At 51.8% G+C, this 10729-nt stretch overlaps 1 protein-coding gene across 1 annotated transcript; it reads right to left on the bottom strand.

Annotated features, from left to right (window-relative positions):
• Window positions 1-7847: 7847 nt before the first annotated feature.
• LOC123398116 (trans-cinnamate:CoA ligase, peroxisomal-like) lies at window positions 7848-9999 on the bottom strand. The gene has a single exon (XM_045092621.1). The coding sequence runs from the start codon at window positions 9804-9806 to the stop codon at window positions 8103-8105; it is 1704 nt and encodes a 567-aa protein (XP_044948556.1). The 5' UTR covers window positions 9807-9999; the 3' UTR covers window positions 7848-8102.
• Window positions 10000-10729: the final 730 nt, after the last annotated feature.

The raw sequence follows: 10729 nt of genomic DNA on the forward strand, positions 1-10729 counted from the left end.
GGACTTTGGTGGACTTGCTCGATGACCGGCAAGCCATAGAAAATAAATGGATCTTCAAGAAGAAGACTGATGCAAACGGTAATGTAACCGTTTATAAAGCTCGACTTGTCACAAAGAGTTTTCGACAAATTCAAGGAATTGACTACGAAGAGACTTTCTCTCCCGTAGCGAAGCTGAAATCAGTCCGAATCATGTTAGCGATTGCCGCCTTTTATGATTATGAAATTTGGCAAATGGACGTCAAAACAACGTTCCTTAACGGTAACCTTAAGGAAGAGTTGTATATGATGCAACCAGAAGGTTTTGTCGACCCTAAGGGTGCTAAGAAAGTGTGCAAGCTCCAACGCTCCATCTATGGGCTGGTGCAAGCATCTCGGAGTTGGAACATTCGCTTTAATGAGGTGATTAAAGCGTTTGGGTTCATACAGGTTTACGGAGAAGCCTGTCTGTACAAGAAAGTGAGTGGGAGCTCTGTAGTTTTCCTCATACTGTATGTGGATGACATATTATTGATGGGGAATAATATAGAGATGTTGGAGAGCATAAAGGCCTATTTGAACAAGAGTTTATCAATGAAGGACCTTGGAGAAGCTGCATACATATTAGGCATCAAGATCTATAGAGATAGATTGAGACGCCTCATAGGTCTTTCGCAAAGTACGTACCTTGACAAGATATTGAAGAAGTTCAATATGGAAAACTCAAAGAAAGGGTTCTTGCTAGTTTTGCAAGGTATGAGATTGAGTAAGACTCGGTCGCCAACCACGGCAGCAGATAGAGAGAAGATGAGTATTGTCCCCTATGCTTCAGCCGTAGGCTCTCTTATGTATGCCATGTTGTGTACCAGACCTGATATAAACATTGCCATAAGTTTGGTAGGGAGGTACCAAAGTGATCCCGGTATGGAACACTCGACAGCGGTCAAGAATATCCTTAAGTACCTGAAGAGGACTAAGGAGAGGTTTCTCGTTTATGGAGGTGACGAAGAGCTCGTCGTAAAGGTTACGTCGACACTAGCTTCGACACAGATCCGGATGACTCTAAGTCACAGACCAGATACGTATATATTTTGAATGGTGGGGCAGTGAGCTGGTGCAACAGCAAGCAAGAAGTCATGGCAGCATCTACATGTGAAGCGGAGTACATAGCTACTTCCGAAGCAGCTCATGAAGGAATTTGGATGAAGGAGCTCATCACCGACCTTGGAGTGGTTCCAAGCGCGTCGGGTCCAATGACACTCTTCTGTGATAACACTGGGGCCATTGCCAGAGCCAAGGAGCCCAGGTTTCACCGGAAGATGAAGCACATCAAATGCCGCTACAACTCCATCCAGGACAATGTCCAGAGTGGAGTAATAGAGATTTGTAAAGTACACACGGATCTGAATGTTGCAGACCCGTTGACTAAACCTCTCCCACGAGCAAAACATGATCAACACCATAATGCTATGGGTGTTCGATACATCACAATCGGCCCCCACCGCCGTTGACTAAACCTCTTCCACGAGCAAAACATGATCAACACCATAATGCTACGGCCCCCACCGCCGGGCCCCGCGATCGCCGGGGCACTTCAGCTGCCGCCCCCACCCGCCACCACTCTGCCTTGGTCGCCCTGGCCGACCCAGGTGTTGGAAATATGCCCTAGAGGCAATAATAAAATGGTTATTATCATATTTCCTTATTCATGATAATCGTCTATTGTTCATGCTATAATTGTATTAACAGGAAACAGTAATACATGTGTGAATAAATAGATCACAATGTGTCCCTAGCAAGCCTCTAGTTGGCTAGCTCGTTGATCAATAGATGATCATGGTTTCCTGATCATGGGCATTGGATGTCATTGATAACGGGATCACATCATTGGGAGAATGATGTGATGGACAAGACCCAATCCTAAGCGTAGCACTAGATCGTATTGTTCATATGCTAAAGCTTTTCTAATGTCAAGTGTCTTTTCCTTCGATCGTGAGATTGTGAAACTCCCGGATATCGTAGGAGTGCTTTGGGTGTATCAAACGTCACAACGTAACTGGGTGACTATAAAGGTGCACTACGGGTACCTCTAAAAGTGTCTATTGGGTTGGTACGAATCAAGATCGGGATTTGTCACTCCGTGTGACGGAGAGGTATCTCTGGACCCACTCGGTAGAACATCATCATGAGCTCAATGTAACTAAGGAGTTAGTCACACGATGACGTGCTACGGAACGAGTAAAGAGACTTACCGGTAACGAGATTGAACAAGGTATAGGTATACCGACGATCGAATCTCGGGCAAGTTCTATACCGACAGACAAAGGGAATTGTATACGGGATTAATTGAATCCTTGACATCGTGGTTCATCCGATGAGATCATCATGGAGCAAGTGGGAGCCACCATGGGTATCCAGACCCCCCTGATGGTTATTGACCGGAGAGGTGTCTCGGTCATGTCTGCCTGTCTCCCGAACCCGTAGGGTCTACACACTTAAGGTTCGATGACGCTAGGGTTATAGGGAATTGTTATACGAGGTTATCGAAAGTTGTTCGGAGTCCTGGATGAGATATCGGACGTCACGAGGAGCTCCGGAATGGTCCGGAGATAAAGATTGATATATAGGACGGATGGTTTTGGACACCGGAAGTGTTTCGGGCGTCGCCGGTAACGTACCGGGACCACCGAGACCACCGGAAGTGGCCCCGGGGGTCCACCGGAAGGGGGCCACCACCCCGGGAGGCTAGATGGGCCAAGTGCGGGAGGGAACCAGCCCCTAGGTGGGCTGGTGCGCCTCCCACACTCAGCCCATGGCGCAAGAAGAGGGGAGAAGGGGGAAACCCTAGCGCAGGTGGGCCTAAGGCCCACCAGAAGGGTGCGCCTTCCCTCCTCCCCTCCTGGCCGCCGCATCTCCCCCCATCTAGGGCTTCCGCCCCTCCCAGGAGAGGGAAACCCTCAAGGGGGCGCATCCCCTCCCTCCCCCTATATATAGTGGGCACTTTGGGCTGTTGGAAAACCAATCTTCCTCTCCCTCGGCGCAGCCCTTGTCTTCCTTCTCCTCCTCTCTGCCGGTGCTTGGCGAAGCCCAGTCGGGAGACCTCATCTCTCCATCGACACCACGTCGTCGTGCTGCCGGAGATCTTCCCCAACCTCTCCCTCCTCCTTGCTGGATCAAGGTACGGGAGACGTCACTGGACTGCACGTGTGTTGAACGCGGAGGTGCCGTGGTTCGGCACTAGATCGGAATCACACCGCGGTCTGAATCGCTGCGATTACAACTCCATCAACCGCGTTCTAGCAACGCTTCCGCGTAGCGATCTTCAAAGGTATGAAGATGCACTCACCCCTCTCTTGTTGCTGGTCTCTCCATAGAAAGATTTGAATATGCGTAGGAATTTTTTTGAATTTATGCTACGTTACCCAACACACTACAGCCACGGCTCGCAGCAAACTCCCCCCTTGATCTACAGCGTGCGTGTTTCTGGGCTACCCTCCCGATCATGCTGGTTACAAGTGCTTCGACCCCACCACAGGCCGGATCCTCATATCCCGTCACGTCTTTTTCGAGAGCACTCGTTCCCGTTTGCTCAGGTCTCAGACGTCTCCTTCTGCGTCCGACCGCGTCCTCAGCAGGGATGCCCCACCGCCACTGCTACTCGACGGGTTGCCGCCTCGGCCCCATGCTGCTCCAACACCGTCGTCTCACGTACCAGCACATACTAGATCGGCTGCCAGGGCAGCACATTCAATTGCCTCAACAGCGACTTCTGCTGCTACGGATGCAGTTTCGTCGTCCAGATCGGCTGCCATGGCAGCAAATTCTGCTGCCTCGGCAGCGAATTCTGCTACCACGGCAGCGGTCTCATCGCCAGGATCAGCTACAGCTCGTGCGTCGCCTAGCACGCCTGCCTCGACAGTGGCGGCTTCGCCCGGCACAGCTGCCGAGTCGACGGCACCTTCCCCGTCGAGCGTGACCAGTGGCCGCAGATCCCTTGTGGTCTTCGTCGGTGGCTCCACACCAACTCTGACACCCGGCCATGTTCATCCCATGCTGACACGGGCTCGCGCGGGCATCACTCGCCGCAATACGCAGTATGACGACTACGTTCTCACTGCCACCTTGCCTTCTCCATCGCCTGTTCCCACGTTGGTTCGAGCAGCCCTTGCAGATGCTCACTGGCGACAGGCCATGCAGGAGGAATTTGACGCCCTCCGCGCCAACGCTACCTGGACCTTGGTTCCTCGGCCGCCCGGTGCCCACGTCATCTCCGGCAAGTGGCTTTTCCGTCACAAGCTACACCCCGACCGCACACTAGATCGGTACAAGGCGCGGTGGGTCGTCCGTGGCTTCACCCAGCGTCACGGCATCGACTACCACGACACCTTCTCGCCCGTCGTCAAACCGGCTTCCATCCGCATCGTCATTCAGCTCGCCGCCTCTCGGAATTAGCCCGTCCATCAGCTTGACGTTAAAAACGCATTTCTCCTTGGTGAACTTACCGAGCGTGTCTACTGTCAGCAGCCTGCGGGTTTCCTCTACGAGGCACGTCCACATGATGTGTGTCTTCTGTCCAAGTCCCTGTATGGCCTCAAGCAGGCTCCACGTGCTTGGTTCACGAAGATCACCACCTGTCTACGGACCATTGGGTTCACGGCGACTCGTTCAGATGCATCGCTCTTTGTTTATCGCCATGGCCACGACATCGCCTACCTACTACTCTACGTCGACGACATCGTCATCGCCGCCTCGTCGGACGTACTACTCCGCCGTGTCATCGCGCAACTCACCGCTGTTGTCGCGCTAAAGGACTTGGGTGCGCTGCACTTCTTCCTTGGCATTCAAGTGCGGCGCACCTCGGCGGGGTTCTTTCTTCATCAACATCAGTACGCCGAGGACCTGCTGCACCGTGCTGGCATGACCAACTGTCGTCCGGTCTCAACTCCGGTCGACACAAGGTCCAAGCTCTCTGCCTCCGATGGAGAACTTGCCGATGACGCCACATTATACCGCAGTATCACCGGCGCACTGCATCACCTCACGTTAACACGTCCGGATCTTACTTATGCTGTTCAGCAGGTGTGCTTACACATGCACACTCCCCGGCAGCCCCACTGGTCCATGATGAGGCGCATCCTTCGCTATGTCCGCGGGAGACCGTCGGCCACGGCATCACCATCAGCTCCTCGCCGCCGCGTGAGCTCATTGCCTACAGTGACGTCGACTAGGCCGGTTGTCCTGACACACGGCGTTCCACCTCCGGTTATTGCCTGTTTCTTGGTGGTTCGCTCATCTCTTGGTCCTCCAAGAGGCAACCCACCGTCTCCAGGTCCAGTGCAAAGGCGGAGTACCGCGCTGTGGCCAATGCCGTTGCCGAATGCTGCTGGACACAACAACTTCTTCAGGAACTTCACTCCGGCATCGACAAAGCCACGGTTGTTTACTGTGACAATGTGTCGGCTGTCTACCTTGCTCAGAATCCTATACATCATCGTCGGACCAAGCACATCAAACTCGACGTCCACTTTGTTCGTGAGAAGGTTGCTCTTGGTCAGTTTCGCGTCCTACATGTGCCGGCCACCTCTGAGTTCGCCGACATCATGACCAAAGGGCTGCCGACCGCCACATTTGAGGATTTCAGGTCCAGCCTGTGCGTCACCAACGGCGACGCTCCGTCTGCCGGGGTGGGGGGGGGGGGGGTTGGAATGAGTCTGCAGTCCCACGTACTCCTTCAACTAACCACAACTGACATGCCTCGCCTGCCTTCTAGATTCTAGCGTTAGATAATGGGTGTCTGTTAGTTAGTTAGACAAGTACGGGTGTGCGTTGCGGTGTTGTACTCTGTATATATATGAGCTAAAGATCAATACAATCTGTGTGTTCGATCTCAAACCTTCTGTCTAGTCTCTACAGGGACATTGCAAAAGCCGGAGAGAGCCACCGAGTCCGGATGGATTCGGGTACATCTCGATCGTCGGTCGCCATTTGAAAGCAAGCGTGCATGCATACTTATTTTTATCTCGTACCTCGCGTTACACGCGCGCTCAGGTGGGGTCAACTGCATACGCGGAAAGCAGCAGCAGGTTAGTTAATTACACGTTTACAACTATTCCAGATGAGCAGAGAGCAAGAGCCGCGGCCACGCGATCCGCGTGCAGTGATTAAATTACAGGCGCCTATGTATAGCTGCAAAGCAGATGTGAAGGAATGGACAACCCACGGTTAATAATGTGTGGACGGGACGTCTTTAGCTCACCATGCATGTGATATGGGGCCACGCTGCAACACTACCCATCTGGTTCTCTTTTTAGTTGCACTCCCAGCTGGCTAATACTCTTTATTCGGAATTAGTTGATGCTCAGACGGATATATGTCTAACATTGACATATGTTTACATTTGTTTGAGCGTTAACTAATTCTAAACGAAGGGAGTGTAAAATAAATCATTAAGAACAAAGAGAACTCAAAAAACTCAGTCAGTGTAGTCTTGTTTTTGTTAGCACAGATCAAAATATTATGATGCTTATAACTCTGCCCTAGTTATTTGCCTCCTAATTTGTGTTTGCTCATAACTCTTCCTTAAATGGTTTTTCATAAAAGATTTTTAACGAGACAATATAGGCACAAGTTTTCGTATATGCCATATCTTTTTCTTCTTATATTTTTTCACTTGGTTTTTAAAGGAGTTATCAATCGCATATCAGATCACACTCTTTTCCTTATGAGTTTTCTCTGTAAGTTTCACTTAACGGTTTAACGAGGTAGTATCTTCTTAAAGATCATATGTCATACTTTCTATTTTCCTCATCGGGGTTTTTAAGGGAGTAGTCAAGACATACTTATTGTTTTTAAATTCAACAATGAGTTTTCTCCTTCTTCAAAGGTTTTCGCATTTGAGTTATCAAGGAGACAATAATCATTATATGTTGCACTTTTTCTCCTTATTCTTTTTTTCCATTTGGTTTAAAGGAGTTTTGGCAAAATATCTACTCTATTCTCCTCATATTTTTCCCACGGGATTTTTAGGGAAGACTCAAGATCATATGAAAGAATTTTTAAGATGAAAGATCTATATACAAGAAGTTTTCAACGATGAAACATTCTAGGATTACAAGGGGAGGGGGGATTTGACATTAACTACCACATGTATATTGTTAGTTAGCACATGCTAATTAACGAACAATCATTAGCAAAGGGCGTGTCCAACCCCAAACATTCATGTCTCTTCTTTCTCTCTATTGTCAACAGGCATCTGTTCTAAAGGGATGCCTTCAAACATACACCTTTTCTTCCTACCTCTTCGAGATGAATATATACTTGAGAATCAAAAGAAATCAGGACTACTCGTCCATTCACTTTCACATAATTTCGTTGTACTCTAACATATATGAAGCATAGCCCACAACAATACAATGAATTCCAGTTTGATAACAGTGTTACTATTCTTTGGCCCGCTCGACCTTTTCTAAGAAGCTCCGCCATGTTATAGTTGTGTCGAATATTGTGTACAAGGTAGGTTACAGTTGGACTTGTAGGAGTATTGTGTTTAATTAGACAGGATATGGAGTCGTGTCCTAATAGAACACTTGTATCCTAGCCTCTCATATATAGCGGGGGTAGACACACGATGTAACCTATGCCAACATAATAGCACATGTGTGCAGGGAGAGCCGGCGGCGTGTGCCGACGTCCAAGGCAGCCAGGGTGCGGTATTGTGACGGTGTCACGGGAAGGAGCACCCGTAGTCATGCCCCGGGGATGTAGCCATATCGGTGAACCTCGTTAACAAATCTCGGTGTCGTGCTCGTGTGATTGCTTGGTCCTCGGATGATCGACGGTATGCCTTCAATTTATTCTAACACGCCACAATACACATGAGACTTGATAAGGTATATTATGAAAATGGCCACACCATCCAAAAGTTTCATTTCACTGTGCATTCTCAAACATTTTTTGCTTAATTACCAACTCAAAATTACCGACATGCTTTTCTCAAAATAATTAAATAACTAACATATTTGCTCAAAATAAATAAACAACCACTATATTGTCTTGAGTCTACTTATTCACGGGAGGTCGACTGGCCGAGCGCTGTTACTCCAGGCCACGTCAGCAGACAAGAATTCAAAGCCTGGACAGTGCGGTTAACGTGGCGGGCCGGGTGGTGCCGGGCTTCTTCTTGTCGGAGCCTCTGGGCCTGGGCCTGAGCCCGCGCGCCCTCTCGCGCAGCGCCAGCTTCTGCACCTTGCCCGTGGCGTTCTTGGGCAGCTCGTCCACGAACACCACCTTCCCAGGCACCATGAAGTGCGCCATCTTGCTCCGGCAGAAGGCCACCAGCTCCTCCTCGCTCACCTCGCCGGCGCCGGAGTCGAACTCCTTCTTCAGCGTGACGAAGGCGCACGGCGCCTCGCCCCAGTGCGGGTGCGGCATGGCGACCACCGCCGCCTCCTGCACAGCCGGGTGGCCGTACAGCGCCGCCTCCACCTCCACGCTGCTGATGTTCTCGCCGCCGGAGATGATCACGTCCTTGGACCGGTCCTTGATCTCAACGTACCCGTCTAGGTGCACCACGCCCACATCGCCGGTCAGGAACCACCCGCCGCGGAACGCTGCGTCCGTGGCCTCTGGGTTCTTGTAGTACCCCTTCATCACGCTGCTCCCGCGCAGCACGATCTCGCCGAGGGTGGTGCCGTCACGGGGCACGCTCACCATGGTCTTGAGGTCCTTCACGTCGGCCCCGGCGAGGGAGATCGCGCTCACACCCTGACGCGCCTTGAGCGCAGCCCGCTCCGGCGCCGGCAGCGCGTCCCACCGCTCCCGCCACTCGCAGACCATGGCCGGGCCGGTCGCCTCGGTCATGCCGTAGGCGTGCGTGACGTGGAAGCCGAGCCTCTCCACGCGTTCGAGCAGCGCGGCCGGCGGCGGGGCGCCGCCCGTGAGCACCTCGACGGCGCGGGGCAGCGGGTCGCGGTGGGCGTCGAGGAGGACGTTGAAAAGCACGGGCGCGACGCACATGTGTGTGACGCCGTGGTCGGTGATGGCGGAGTACATGGCGTCGGCCGTCGGCGCGCGGACGCAGACGTTGGCGCCGCCGCGCGCCGCAATGCCCCACGTGAAGGTCCAGCCGTTGCAGTGGAACATGGGAAGCGACCAGAGGTAGACCGGCTCGTGGCCGACTCCCCACTGGAGAAGCAATCCCACCGTGCTGAGGTAAGCGCCCCGGTGGCTGTACACGACGCCCTTGGGCGCGGACGTGGTGCCGGAGGTGTAGTTGAGCGCGACGGCGTCCCACTCGTCCACCACCTCGCGCGGCGGGTGCCTGCCCGGGTCGCCGCGCGCCACCAGACCCTCGTACTCCAGCTCGCCCAGCCGCGCCCCGGTCGGCGCTTCGATGTCGTCAATGACGACCAGCAGCGGCAACGCTGTGTCCATCATGCTCTTGAGCGCGTCGGTGGCGACGCGGATGTACTGGTAGTCGATGAAGAGGAGCTTGGGCGCTGCGTGGCGGAGGATGGTGGCGACGCCGGCGGCGTCGAGGCGGGTGTTGATGGCGTTTACGACACCCCCGGCCATGGGCACCGCGAAGTGCATCTCGTAGAGCGCGGGGGTGTTGGGCGCGAGCACGGAGACGACGTCGTTCCGGGCGACGCCGAGCGCCTGCAGCGCGGCGGACAGGCGGACGCAGCGGTCGTGCGTGTGGCGCCAGGTGAAGGCGGTGCCGCCGCAGATGACGGAGGTGCGGTCCGCGTAAACGGCGGCGGCGCGCGGCAGGAAGGTGACCGGGCTCAGCGGCACGTGGTTGGCGTCGCGCTTGGGCAAGCTTTCCATGGCGATTGGTCAGAAGTTGATTGATTCGTCACGTGTGAAGGATCAAGCTAGATCAATGGGTGGTCTGATCCGATCTGATGTCTGTACCTGAGCAGACAAGGAGAAATGAAAGCTCGCCAGGAGCCCAGGAGCAAGAATGGTGGGTGGGTGTTCTGTGTGGAGCGGAGAGGCTACCTGCTTTATTTATAAGCGTATGGGCGGGAGAAGATCTTGCTAGCTCTCTGGATATCCCTGGTAAATTACCACGCGCGCGATAACAAGATTCAAGCTTACACAGTCACGTGCGTTGAACTGATTAATTGTCTGTGGTAATTTCTACCTAGACGTAGGGGCACTATAAAACGGAAAACCGGAAAATCAAACCAAACAGAATCGTATTGATCGATTTGTCGGTTTATCTGATGGTTTGATTTTTTTGTTTGATAAATTTTTTTAAGGTTGTTCGGTGTTTTGTTTTTGTTCGGTTTTTGATGCCTAAAAACCGAATAGACCGAACAAACCGATATGTGGGATACTCCATGTAATACCTTGTTTCCGAAAGTGCAACAGTATGGAGGCATCACACATTTCTCCGCACAAAATACATTTCACGTTCCATGTGCTTTTTCTACTTAATTATGGTTACTAGTTTGCTTGACCGAATAAATCATAGAATGATATTAAGGTTTCTAAAACTGGTGATTATCTTTTTGCATATTATACAATCGAAATCAATGCCCTCGAGTCAGTACACTTATACTGACAAGTGCATGAATTTGGTTTTTCGGTTAACCGAACAAACCGAACCGATATATTATGATTAATATGGTTCGGTTTCTAAATTTTAAATGATTATTTCGATTTCTATTTCTCCAAAACCGAAATTATATAGAACCGAATAAACCGAATCGTATTAACCATATAAACCGAACGTCCAGCCCTAC

This window comes from Hordeum vulgare, chromosome 5H (assembly GCF_904849725.1).
Source record: "Hordeum vulgare subsp. vulgare chromosome 5H, MorexV3_pseudomolecules_assembly, whole genome shotgun sequence".
Classification (NCBI taxonomy): Eukaryota; Viridiplantae; Streptophyta; class Magnoliopsida; order Poales; family Poaceae; genus Hordeum; species Hordeum vulgare.

Coding starts and splice junctions, on each gene's coding strand:
- LOC123398116 (XM_045092621.1), bottom strand. CDS start 9,806: ATGGAAAGCTTGCCCAAGCGCGACGCCAACCACGTGCCGCTGAGCCCG.